General features: G+C 46.6%; 1 protein-coding gene across 7 annotated transcripts in view; it reads right to left on the minus strand.

Moving 5' to 3' along the window:
- Positions 1-2,690: 2,690 nt before the first annotated feature.
- TMEM164 (transmembrane protein 164) overlaps positions 2,691-14,205 on the minus strand; it is a 174,741-nt gene continuing 163,226 nt past the window's right edge. For 6 of the 7 annotated variants that reach the window (XM_081125962.1, XM_081125961.1, XM_081125958.1 and 3 more), the window contains 2 exons: positions 9,094-9,194; positions 2,691-7,408 (listed from right to left, as the gene is read on the minus strand). In XM_081125962.1, the coding sequence (XP_080982088.1) occupies positions 7,202-7,408; positions 9,094-9,194 (308 nt within the window). In that variant the 3' untranslated portion in view covers positions 2,691-7,201. The remainder of the gene's footprint in view (positions 7,409-9,093; positions 9,195-14,205) is intronic. The other variant, XM_081125960.1, reaches the window with a different exon arrangement.

The raw sequence follows: 14,205 nt of genomic DNA on the forward strand, positions 1-14,205 counted from the left end.
TGGGCAAATGCTGACTGGGAGAGGGGAGGGTACAAGCAGTAACAGAGTCCTTGGTTTTGGATTAGGCCAGCCTTGTCTGCTGTCAAGCTTAGCAAACCACATATTCTTTGAAAAAGCCATTGCATTTGTCAAACTGACATCTGTGTATCTCTGTTCTTCCACTGGCTTTGGCAAATAAACCAGGCAAAGGGGGAAATTCACTGGGGGATCAGATAGTAACCATCCCAAGCTGCTTCCTACCCCTCCAAGGTGTAGGTGAAGCATTCCAGGGGCTGGCGGGGCTTTTGTTATGCGAACACCAACTCTGAGTGCCCCAGGAAATGGAGGGGTGACTGTGGTGGGGATGAGCCAAGAATATGGAAAAGCAGATGGATAATGCCTTCCTCACTTTCTACCCAGAGGTCTGGGGAAGAGTCAGGGGGAACTGATATTGTCTCAGTTCTCTTCCATCCCAGCATTGCCACCTCATCCAGGATCCCAACCACAGAGAGAAGGCAGAGAAGCAGGATGGTTCCCTCAGAAAGGAGATTCAGAGGCTAGAGCTTGAGGTGCCTGGGCAAACAAAGGCACACAGCCTGTGCAGAACTCACAGGACAGGCAATAGTTATGTGGCCAAGGACTCTCCCTCAGGTAACAATGGTGCCTCCCAGGATTTTGTAGCACTCCGAGATAAAATCATTGCTTACAATCACCTTCTATGGAGCAGGTCCTGTGCCAGAGGAAGGAGAATAAATCAGACCCTACCCTGCCCTCACGGAGCTCATGGAACTCAACATCCATAGAGTAAGAGAAAGCCTTAAGGAATTACACAACTGGGGGCAAATGACAGCCTAGGAGTGAGTACTAGGTGCTGTGGGAGCCAGGTGGAGAGGAATCTAATGTGAAACTAGGGCTCATGGAAGACTATGCACAAGAGCTGACCCTTGAGCTGAGGCCTTTGGACGAGAAGGGAGAGTGGGGAGCTGAGAAAACAGCACAAAGAGAAAGGCAAGGGAGCTGGAAATGGCATGGCAAGAATAAATGGAATATGTAGACCTGGAGCAAAGGGTCTCTCCCTGTGTATGGTTTATGGGGAGGGAGGGTGCTGGGGATGAGGAGATGAAGCCTAGGTGTTTACAGGGGCCAGGGAAATGATACAGTCAGCTTTGCATTTGAAAGACCTTTGCCAGCAGAAGGGGAAAAGACTGGAGCAGAGACAAAGGTAGAAGCACTAGCCCTCAGAAGAGGGAGGGCATGGCTCAGGTCATTGGTATTTAGCTCTTCTCATTGGCCCAATTTTCATCCCCTCCATCCAACATCCTCTTTCTTTCCTTCTTCCTGGGCCAGCTCTAGCCTGGACCCTCGCACCAACACCGCCCCCCCCCCCCACACACACACACATTCCTATGCCTTTCAGCTCTGTTCTAAGGTTCACCAGGCTCAGGCTTGCTGGCAGCAGAAAAAACTATGGGCTTGACTCCTCTGTATCATGCAGTCATGGGTCTCCCCTTCCTCTCTCTTACCTTCCACATCATTTCTTGGCTCTCCTCCAGGATTTCCTCCCATCTCTTTCAGGGCTGGGTCCTATGCACAAGGTCTGCCCAGTAACCCCAACAGCCCAAACAGGCCATGAAGTCTGGGGGTGAGTGTAAGGCACATGGGTTTTGGAGTCTAACAGACTGGCTTTCACAACCCAGCTTCTCCATTTATTAGCTCTGTCAGGTGGGGAGAGAATTACTGGTCAACTCACTGCTTTTGTGGGGATCACAGGATGTACTGTGTGTGGAGGGACTTAGCATCATACCTGGCACATGGCGGTAGTTACTGTTTTGTAGATGGAGAACCTGGTGTGGCAAGAGAACAAATGACTTGCCTTACCTGGTGGTTTTGTGGTCCAGGATTGCAGGGCCCTGCCTCATTGATAGCCTGGGTGCCCAACTACTCATCAATGGGGAGATCCACTAGCACTGGGTGCCACTTCGGCTAGCTCTGTCCCTACTAAAAGCACCAGTACCAGTAAAACACCAAGGAGGGCCTCCATCTGGTATAAAGGCAAGCTGGGCTAATCACACTCACCATGGGCTGGTCAGCAGGCAGCCTTGGACAGGCAGGTCTGACTGTTCCCAAACTGCAGGGTTTTATTTTTTTAATATGTTTTTATTGATTTTTTTAGATAGAGGAAGGGAGAGGGAGAGAGAGATAGAAACATCAATGAGAGAAATACATCAATCCACTGCCTCCTGCACACCTCCTACAGGGGATAAAGCAGGGTTATCTTGTTCACTTCTCCCCATAGGCCATTCTGTCCTGTGCTGAGTGCAGGTCTGTGTGGAACAGTGCTAGCTCAGAGCCAGCCCTCAGGTAACTTGGGATGAGTGAGCCTAAACACCTTGGTTTCAAAATTACCTTATCCAACTCAGACATCCAGCCTGGCCCCATTCGCCAGGGGCCCAGTGAACCCAGGAGATAAGCCCTGCTAAGAGCCAAATACTCCCTGGGTCCCAGGCAGCCCTGGCAGAAGTAGGCAGCACATGGGAATTCAAGTCCACATGTCCTGCAACACGACTTCCAGGGCAAAGCTGTGCTAAGAGCACCAACTGCTGTTTGGTGGTTTTCTCCATAGTGTGGGGGACCAAAGGCCCCTTTTGTCTACTTTTCAAAGCAGAGGGCCTTCTGAGAGGGTTTTGGGAAGCAAGGCTAAGACTCTTGGGTTCTCATAAATCTTTTAATAACAGTAAATGAAGAAAACATTTGTAACAGTAAGTCCCATGGTGAGGGTTCATTTTCATTCAGGGATCTTCAACAACAAAAACACCTAAGACTAAAATGCAGAATGCTAAGTACACAAATTAATGACCATTTATTTCTGAAGGTGACCGCAGAAACCATTTCGGTACAATCAAAAGGTTATAGAAAACGGAAAACACATTACAAAATGCCCCAAGAGGTGAGCAAACTGGTAGGGGCACAGAGCACCCAAGAACCAGCTTGACAAAAATACTCACCCTGCTGTTGTTTAGGGGGATTAGGAAGACTGGTCCTAAAGGTAGCCATAGAGGGGGAATGGTGATGACAGGGAGGAGTCTGCCAAGTGCATAGCAATCTGCCTTGGGAATGAGAAAGGATGGGGGAGAGGGAGGCAGTAAGAGGGACAGAGTCATTTGCCAGTATCCTGGCAGAAATAATTACAGATCAGACTATCTTATTGTCTTCACCACAGTAACACCAATATAAATGAAGAATTCTTTAAAATATAATACAAAACTGACACTGAAAGAAAGCAAGTTTCCAAAACAAGAGCTTTTTAAAATGACTTTTGTTTCATTTTGTGCCACTCAGTAGCCAACCACTGTACAAAAATGTCACAGACAAGAGCAACAACAAATGACTAGATTTTCCTGAGCACAAACTGGCTCAGTCTATATACAGAAGAGGAAGGCTCACTCCCTGTCATGGCTCTACCTACCACCCAGAGGGCAGGACAGGTTATGCAGCAGGAAGGCCCCTTCTCAGTCTGGGGCATTGCCAAGGAGCACATGAGGGCCTATGGGACCCCTTTCTTATGCCTGCTCCAGATTTACCAAAACCACCACTGCATCTGCATCTTATCCTGCAGAGTCATGCACGGCCCTTCTTTTCTCCTCCCATACCTCCCATTCAGTCTTCCAAAGAGGACCGATGACTCTGGATCAACATCTACAGATCCAGGCAAGACTTTTTGGCCAAGGGAGTGGAAGGAAGGGCTTTCTACCACACAATGAGCCACCCAGCTTACTACCAGGGCACCACCCAGCCCTGGCACCAGTGTCAGAAGACTTGCTGACAACTTGTTATTTATGGGGAGCTATGCCCACTCCCCAAAACACTGAATTATCAGTGAGCACAAAGAGCAAAGCTCTGGCTGAGGCTGCAGCAAAAGAGATGATCTGATACCTAGACTTGTACTGGATGGTACAGTGCGCTGACCACCTCATTTATCCCAAACACCCTGAAGCAGCTTTTGTGAGTGCTGAGACGTTCAAGGAGAAAGAGTATTGACTTGTGGAGACGGAGTCTGTGCTTTTCTCACAAGCCCACAGAGGTATGAATCACTGGGGAAGACGGGCCAGATCATCTTTGGTGTACAAGACCAAATACTGAGACTGTAAGCAGGCAGGACCATATTTCTGCTATTCTGAGCTGATGCTACAAGTTGGGCAGTTGACTAGACTGTTCTCTTTGGCCCAGATTCTTGGCCAAGGCTATCCCAGGGCTTCAGGGAACACTCACTTCTCTTCTTAGGGCTATTTTAAAGAAACTGTCCACTTCTACGAACTCTGTCTTGACCGCACACTAAGCTCCCACACACTGGCTAATGACATGTGGAAGCTTGGCCAAGGTGGTTGGAGAACCTCCTTGGCACTAAAAGGAAAGCTCTGGGGAGGAGCTGGGAAGCACGGGCTCACAGGTAAAGGTGCCAACCTCTAAGGAAGGCTGCCATGGTTCTGGCCAGGTTACCTTTCTACATGGGCTTGGCCCAATGTAAGAGTGAGGTACAGACCAATTCAGATACATGCTGCTCCCTTAAACCTCAAACACAGTCCCTGACTCACTGTGGAGCCTCTAGATAGGCTCACTCTCTGTTCCTTTCATCTACATGTTTCTGAGCCAACCGGACCCCCAGAAGCCCTGCGTCTCCCCTTCACTTCTTCCTTCCCCTGACAGGTGTATCTGTCTCTGGCCTGGCCAGGGCAGGCATATGACTTTCACTCTCTTCTTTCCTTCCAACCAGCAGAAAATGCCAGCCAGATTGGGACACTGAGCTGTAGCCAGGGCAAAGACAAGCTTTTAGAGGCATGCCAACACAGGAAAAGCTCAGGCTAACTGGCAACTTATCCATGCCACACAGACAGAAAGAGAGCTCATTCAGAGTCACTGATGCCACTATGGCTAGCTGAGGCACATCATCTGCCTACAAAGACTCCATGTACTGGTAGGGGACAGGACAGGCCCCCAGGAGCTCTACCCATGACCTCCTTCCAACTTTTCCTTTTGTGGAGAGGCTGAGGGGCACTGAGGCCTTGCACATTTCCTCATCAGCCCATCCTATACACTGAGCAGTTTGATGGTGGGCAAGGGAAATCCAGCCAATCAAAAGGTGCCTCTTCTGGAAGGCAACCCTAGTGAGATGAACTAAGAAAAACTTGTCCAAGCACTCAAAGACAACATAAAATGAAGGCTACATGTCACGAGGAGCTCATAGGGACTAAGAGCACCCAGTGTTCTCCCTCCTGTTCTCCCACACCCCAGGAATTGATTTCCTCAGTGCCAGCAGGCCTCTGCAAAAGGGTAGTTCTGCGGTTGCTTCCCTGGGCCTCACCTTGCTAAGAGACTCTCCTACATTCTTCTGCTTCCTGTAGGTCCATTTGCTAAAATCATGATCACTGATTCACTGAAGTTCAATCTATGTCTAATTCAGTAACGTCTGAAATATTGGAACTGGCCCAGGGCAACTCGGTTGCCTAGAGAGGGAAATGGAAGGGGAGGCCCACCAGAGGAAGTTACTGAACCATCTTTTCTGTTCTTTTTAAAAAAAATATTTTTAATTGTTTTTTCAGAGAGAGAGGAAGAGAGAGAAACATCAATATGAGAGAGAAGCATTGATTATTTGCCTCCTGCACACCCCCTACTGGGGATCAAGTCCGCAATGTGGGCAAGTGCCTTGACCAGGAATCGAACTGGTGACCTCTTGGTGCACAGGGCAACACTCAACCAACTGAGCCACACCAGCCAGGGCTCTTTACTATTTTTAAACAAATCTGTTCTTAGTGTGATCTAACAAGGAATCACCAAAAGCCCATCCACTGCCTCCTTTCTTGAGATCCATGCATGATTAATCTCAAGTCTTTCAACAAAATGTCTTCCATTTGAAGTACTTGAATCTTCAGCCATGGGGACTTGATTCCTTGGTACCTCCTTTTAACCTAAACGTGGGCTTTGAGGTGGGTGGGGTGGGGAGCATGTGATGCCTGCCACGTTAAACATTTCAGCACTGAGTCTGGCTACAGTGATGACATCTGGACCTAGAGAAACAATACCAGCAGAATCTGTATGTCCCCAAAACCTGGATGCTGACATATCCTGTAAAACCACAAAATGTATTGACAAGAGGCCCTACAGATACAGGCCCTGATGCAAGGATTCTCCAAGCTCAAACATCCAAAAATAAATGAAAAATCAAATAAATAAAATTCAAAGAGCAAAAAAATAAAAATAAAAAGCCCCAAAACAACTCTAGCTCATTCTTCCCTGAAGCTGCCTTTAAAAAGAGAGAAAGAGAGAAGATTTAAGGGGCACTCAAGATTGAAGTGGCATCTATTATCAACATTAAACTAAAATGAAGCATATGATTCAAATCACTATTTTCTCAAGTTACCACTTCTGTTGATTAATTTCTATGCTCACTTCTGATTGGAATATAGGTCAGTTCTCACAGGCAAAATGTACCCAGGATCCTGCCTAGTATTAGTTATGGACATTTTAACCTTGTTCACTTTGGATTTGCCATTGCAGCAGCTCTCTATTCTCCTCAATGGAATCAAGCCCTTGGGCTGGGTAGTGCCCCACCTCCCACTGCAGGCAGCCTCCTGGAGAATGTGGCTGGTTGGCTGCTTGCTTTGAGTCATGGGACACCAATGGGAAGAATCTGGCCAGTTCTATTTTGGCCATGAGCTGGGAAATCCCTTGGCTCTTGGCTTGCCGCTGGTATAGAAAAAGGCTTCAGTCCCCTTATGGTAGGGGCTGTGCTGGAGACAAAAGGGGACCCCAGCATAAACCTGTAGGTCCCTGGCAGTGGAGAAATGAAACACAACCAATTCCATCACTGCGATGCCAAAAGAACTACTGCTTGTTGTTCCCTTTCTCCTCAACCAGCTGTTGTTAAAGCACCAACAAGCAGAGTGAAAGCTACTGACTACCCTCTCCCCATGTAAGGCCACTGGGAGCAGGGAGAAAGAGCAAAGGGGAGGAGGTCAAATCCAGCTGCCAGCACTACACCCCAGGTTCCAGGCAACATCCTGAGAGGAAGAGCTGGGGAAGGAAGACTGGTGGAAGAAAGGGACAGAGAGAAGGAAAAAAGAAATACATCAAATATCCTACTGCCCTCTCCCATGATTTCATTAAGAACTGGGTGTTCTCCAAGTCAAGTCAGGACTTGTTTCCTCAGGGAGAAAAAAAAGCACCTTCAGTCTATTTTCTTGGCTGGAAGCCGGAGCAAATCTAGCAGATATTTACACAAGGGCCCAACCATGTATGAGAACAGGATGACCAGCTTCCCGTGGGTCATGGTCATGAGAGTCTGGTGTCCCGAGGCCCAGATGCGATACCAGGGGCCGTAGAATGGGTCTGAGATGGCCGGACACAGCATGTTGTTCAAATTCACTTCGGTGACCTGCAGGGACAAGGGAGGTAGAGTGAGCGTTCACCATCCTTAGGCTTTCTCTGGCTTCTGCCAGTTCAGCCATCTATAGCTAAAGGGGGACTAGACAAGTAGGGATTGACAAATCCCCACCTGTTAATAACAGGATTTTTTTCCCTTAGGTTTTATGAGTGGGTCAAGGCTAGAGTCCCCTGGAGGTGATGGGGAAGGCTGTCTGTCCACTGGAAGAGCTGTTTGGTTTTGCTCTATCTTGCCTTCTCGGTTGAGTGTAGAGCCCATTGCTATTCTTAAGCATCTACTATGTGCCTAGTTCCTGGAGAGGTATTATGGTAGAAAAGAACAGTCAACAGCATGATCCCTGCCTCCACATAGCTGGCAACCAATCAAGTTGGCATGATCAGTCTACCACATCTGACCTCAAAGCAGACAAAGCTCACAGGGATTTCCCCAACAGGAGATCTGCAGTGTACAGAATGGGGGCCAAGTTTTCATGGAAAATTTCATGAAGGAAGTGGCACTGAATGGACTCATGAAGGATGGATGGGGGTCACGGCGAGAAATGGAGTAAGCAGAGCCCTCCTTGTAGGAGTCATGGCCTGAGTCAGGCCCAGAAGTGGGACTGAGTATGGTGATGTGAGGACACTGACTCCTCTGGAATCAAAGAGACCCAGTAGAGAGCAGTATGAATAAGGGTGTGAAGGTCATACTACTTCATTTTTGTGTGTGCAGGAAGCATGCACACCTTCAGCAAGGAGCTCAAACCATACCCCAAAGTCAACCAGAGCAGAACAATATGCCAGGGTGGGAAAAAAAGGTAACTTCTTCTACAAAGACACTGGTGACATCAGTTATATGCCCTAATCCTGCCAGGCCCTGCAAGGCTCCACATGAAAAATGCTACATTACTGCCGCTCGCACACAAAACCAGACATGCCACTCCTGCCCCAAGGACATCACAGCACCTTCCTTCCAAAGCCCTTCAAGCCCATTCACATTAAAGACAAGTCTTCACCACCTGTTGGGGAGGTTGGGGGTTTTGTGCCATGTCACAGAGAGGTAGAGAGCTCTCCACCCTTGAGGATGAGGTGACTCACCCAGAGCAGTGGCAGAGCTAGGACTTGAACTTGGGCCTTCTGACACCCAGCCCCAGCCCTGAGCTCTTCCTATTCACTTTGCCACCAATAGACACCCATACACTCAGCAATCTTGGGCTCTGGGTAACTCAACTACTGAGCCCAGCCATCATCTATGCTCCAGGCAGGTCTGAACACCCCAGAATGCACAGCGGTCCTCCAACATCACACTTCCCCTGGCCACACAGCTCAGGGTTTGGGAATAGGCCCAAAAGCTTACCGAGGCCCAGAGCGAGGGTTAGGGTCTTGCCTCCCCATGGAATCCACAGCAAACCACTGTCCAGTTGCAGCTCACTGTTTCTGACCCAAGTGGCCAAGAGTGAAAGGCAGCACCCTTACCTCTCCATGGATGAAAGAAGCAGCCATTACCAAAAGATTCAGAAAACTCTTAGAAAAGTCAAGGTTATAGATCGCAAATCACAACCCAGACACAACAATCTGACATCCTGGCCTTTGGCATCTTGTATTTTCAAAACAAAATGATACAATAGCGCCAACCAGGATTATAAAGATTTACGGAGAACTCCAAATAGAGGGGATAGAAAGGGATAGAACCAAACTTACCAGGCCCAGGATCTGTAAGACGCTGAAGTGATAAAAGAACATGAGGCCAGTTGAGAGAAGGGCCCACCGGAAACTGCTGAGGGGTTCTGGGGTGTAAGCTCCTGGGGGAAAACGGGAGATGGTGAAATAGCAGGGTTGGTGACCCACTTCTCCTCCTTTGCCCCACGAAGTGCAGGTGCTGAGGCCACAGCTGCTGCCTACTGACCCTTTCACTCCTCAGTGACAGCTACCTAAGAGACAGCCCCGCTATTTGGGTACTCCAATAAGCCCCTTCCCAACCTATGTTCTGCCATGTAATGTTGGGGCCATTACAAAGAGAGGGATTTTATTTATTGTAAAAGTAATAAAATAAAATGTGACTAGAATTGAAATACTCTGTAAGTCAAAGTATATAGATTTTTCATATGAAAAAGAATGTAAAATATCTTAGTTTTATATTGATTACATGTTGAAATGATATTTTGAATATACTGAGTTAAATAAGACATTATTAAAATTTAGTTTAAAAAAGTAACACATCTCATTAAAGGAAATTTAGAAAATGTTAAAAAGTAGAAACAAGATGGAGGAAAAGAAGAAAAACATTCCCAGTGTTCTATTACCCAAATGCAACTACTGCTAACCGGGAGGGTGTCTCTTTGGTTCTTTTCTCTACGCCTTAGGAGTTTCTTTCTTTTTAAAATTTATAATTGTTATTTTACTGTATATATAATTGCATATCCTTTATTTCCACATTTATTTTAATCATTCCCTCATGTTTCAGAAGAGAAACGTCGTTTATTGGGTATGGCATGGTGGTTGAGAATGTTAACTTTGATGTCAGACAGATTTGGTTTTAAATCTGGATTCTACCACTTACTGGCTGTGTGACCCTGGAAAAGTTATTTAAACTTCCAAAATCTCAGTTGAGTTTTCTCTAAAATGGGGATAATAGTCCTACCTACTTCTTAAAGTTGTGAGGAGTAAAGGACATAATATATTGAGAGCTCTTAGCATGAGATCTGTTACAGTGTAAATGTGCAATTCGTGTTAGATGTTATAATTACCACACCATTATTATTATTCAAATAACTAAAGAATATGCCATATCCAATGATTGTGCCATGTCCCAACTGCTAGACAACTCCCTCCCGTGGTATAGCAAGAATGATATATTTTCCCTCTATTGTCACTAAGGATCACCATACCAGTAGGCTTAGATGTATTCCAGAGCTTGCAGGGTAGGGGTATGGTTTATAGAATTTTGTGAGTGTCACTCTGAATGGAGACTTGGAGGGCAGTGGTCCAGAATGAAAGGAACCTGGAATTCTCTACCCAAGTAAGTAGGTGGCAACATTACATCTTGGAGTAGTATTTTCCCAAGTAAGTCTTTCACTGATTCATCCATTCATTCATCAGTTATTAGCACCTATTATATTTGGTGGAAGGTGTGAAAACAAGGAATACTTCTTGGTTCAGTGAGCACAGGCTCCTGAAGGATAAATGGGACTTAAGGAGGGACCTGGCTATGGCAGAACAGCCTATACTAAGGCAGATGTGAGTGGAGAGCCAGACAATTCAGAGAATAATGGGTAAGAGCTGGGGCCACAGAGGAGAGTGTGCTGGGGTAGTGAACAGAAGTAAGACTTAAGAGGTTGACAGAGCGGTCTGCTCCAAGCTGGGCCACATAGGACTTTAGGAGCCAGGCTGAGGGCTTTGGGCTCCATCCTGTGCTTGCAGGGTCATGAGCCCAAATGCCTCAAGTCTCAGGCAGGTAACTGGGAGTAGGAGGGTGACCAGGGACAGAGACATTAGGGATGCTGGAGATTGGCCAACTGGAAAACCCATGCCTTTTCTAAAGAGGACAACCACCACAGCACCAGCCAATCATTCCCTGCAGGGATGTGGGCCCAGAGTTAGCAATTTTTTCACTTTTGCAAGAGAAGCCAGAAATATGAACTTTCATGTGGAATTTCCTGACTTTTTAAAAAATACATCTTTATTGATTTCAGAGAGGAAGGGAGAGGGAGAGCAAGAGAGAGATAGAAACATCAGTGATGAGAGTCATCACTGATCAGCTGCCTCCTGCATGCCCCTAACTGGGGATCGAGCTCACAACTGGGCATGTGCCCTGACAGGGAATCGAACCGCGATCTCCTGGATTCTAGGTTAATGCTCAACTGCCAAGCCATGCCCAGCTGGGTGGAATTTCCTGATTTTTAAATGTTGGCAAATAATTCAAAATATTTTAAGCATGATCAATGAACCAAAAAACATGTCTTCTTAGATGGATTTCAGCCCATGGATGGCCAGCTTAGAGCTCTGCTGCAGAACCATAGAAAACAGTGGAAGGTTTGAAGCTAGAAAGTGATACAATAAGATGTGTGCTTGAGAAAGATCATCCTCGCCCACTAGCGAGGGGGGGATGGCTTGAAGCAGAGGGAGCAGAGGCTGGAGACTGATAAGGAGACTTCTTCAGGAACCCAAAGAGGAAAGACGATGGATGGTCTTTGAACATAATAGCAGTGGAGCTGGAGAAAAATGGAGTCAAATCACCAGAAAGTGGTGGAAGGTTGGATGTTGGGAGGAAGTGTGAGGAAGGATATAGGAAGACTCCCAGGCTTCTAGTTTGGGCATCATTAGGTTGATAGTGCCATTTATTGCGATGGAGAAGACAGGAAAAGGCAGATTGGGGAGAAGACAGGGAAAAGATGAGGCCAATTTTAGGCATGTTAAAATTGAGGTGTCTGTGGAATATCTTAGTGAAAATATCTCTTCGATACCTGGATGCACTGTGGGAAATATGGTGTGATGGATGACAGTGTCAGCACCAGATCCTGGCAGACACAGGTTTTCAAATCTTGGCTCTTGTCACTTATTAACACCAAGGCCTTGAGCAAGCCTCAGTATCTCTTTTTTTCAAATATGTTTTTTATTGATTTCAGAGAGGAAGGGAGAAGGAGAGAGAGATAGAAACATCAATGATGGGAATCGTCGATTGGCTGCCTTCTGCATACCCCCTTTTGGAGATCAAGCCCACAACCCAGCTATGTGTCTTGACTGGGAATCTAACCGTGATCTCCTGGTTCATGGGTCAACACTCAACCACTGAACCATGCCAACTGGGCAAGGCTCAGTATCTCTTGAATTCAGTTTCATTCATCTATAAAATGAGAAACCACTGCCTACTTCACAAAGTTCTTGGATAGATGAGGTGAGATAATTTAAGCAATGATTGTAGTGTCAAATCTGGGATTTGACAAATGCTAATTATTTTTATTATTACAGGTATACCTCGGAGATATTGTAGGTTTGGTTCCAGACCACTGCAATAAAGTAAGCCACACAATATTTTTTGTTTCCCAGTACATATAAAAGTTATGTTTACATTATACTGTAGTATATTAAGTATGCAATGGCATTATATCTTTTAAAAAATAATATACATACCTTAATTTAAAAACATTTATAAAAAATGCTAACCATCATCTGAGGCTTTGGTGAGTCGCAACCTTTTTGCTGGTGGAGAGCCTTGCCTTGATGTTGACAAAAACACAGTATCTGTGAAGCTCAATAAAGCAAGGTATGCCTGTTTAGGGGTGGGGAACCTTTTTTCTGCCCATGAAATCATTTGGTCTGGCCCTGCCAAGGCAACTGCAGACAGGACGCGAAATTCAATAAACTCAATTAAATGTTTGACCAAATTTAATTTTTAAGTTGATAATTTTGTATGGTAGGGCCAGACCAAATTATTTTGTGGGCTGTATACAGCCTGTAGGCTAGACATTCCCCACCCCTGATGTATGTGAATCACAAACTCAGTGAAGAGGACGGGGCTGAACATCCAGATATAGGTGTCATCAGTACATAACAGTAACCGAAGTCACAGGAGTGTATGTAGAGACCAAGAGAGGAAGAAGGCCAGAGGAAGAACATCAAAGAACACCATGGGGTGGGGGTGGGGGTGGGGGTGGCAGATGAATGAGATGGGGTGATTAAAGCGAAGTTGGGTCTTCTGGGGGAGCAGCTAGCTCAGCATTGCTCTCTGACAAGAGGCAGGCTCACAGCACATCTGAGTCAGAAAGCCCTTTAGGGTATCAAATTCATCTCTCTATTTCATAGATGGAGAAACTGAGGCTGGGAGATGGGCAGACTATGTGACAGCCAAAGTCACATAGCAGAACACGGGGGACTTCTAGGGGGCTCACTGCTCAATGTCCATTGCAACTCCATCACACCAACTTGTATCCTTTCTTTCCTTGTCTGCCTAACAGTCTAGACCAGAGTGCCTTGGGGTAAAGAACCATGTGGGACTCATTTCTGTGTTCCTAGGATCTAGCACAGTGCTTGGTTTGTGAAAAGACATTGAGCTATGCACTTACGCTTCATGCATTTTCTTATCTGCTAAATGAGTGGGAATTGGGCACCATATTGTCACCCTGGCTGCTGGGGACATAAAGGGGAAGAAGAGGGGACCTGGAGGACTCACAGGTGCTGAGGCTGCCGCTCATGCCACTCCTCAAGCCCCAAGCCATTTTCCCTAGGTGTCCCTACCCTCCACTCTCTGCTTGGCTCTTCCTAGTGACAGCTGGGCAGTACTGACAGGCCCCATGGGCCAGGGGGTGGATGCAGGAAAGGGATAGATGGGGAAAGTGTCCAAAAGTATCCTCATCCAGGAGGCAGCTCAGCCATAGACCTAGGGAAAGCTGGGACAAGTTCTCTGGGCAGCCCCCCTCTCATTGCGTTCCTCTGTCCTGTGATATGGGGGGGAAAGGAACACTCAGACACTGCCAAGGGTCAGGTTTCTCAGTGCTCTCACTGCCTCTCGCCCAACTCCCCACTTTAGTCTCATTCCTTCTGAGTTGCATCATCCATCCCACACCAGACTTAGTTCCCTGGGGGAGGGGCTGTTACTGAATTACTTCTTCACCACCAGCACCTGGTACACAGTAAGCACTCAGAAAATTATCACTGCATGGATGAATAAAGGGCACAGATTTTCTGAAGAATCATAAAACTATAACTCTTTGGCTCAACAATCCTACTTTTAGGATTACCATCGAATACCTAAAAAACCAAGAAACTGACCTTATTTGCACAAAGATGTTTACATCTGCACTGACTATAACATTG

This window comes from Miniopterus schreibersii (genome assembly GCF_964146895.1).
Source record: "Miniopterus schreibersii genome assembly, chromosome: X".
NCBI classification, from domain to species: Eukaryota; Metazoa; Chordata; class Mammalia; order Chiroptera; family Miniopteridae; genus Miniopterus; species Miniopterus schreibersii.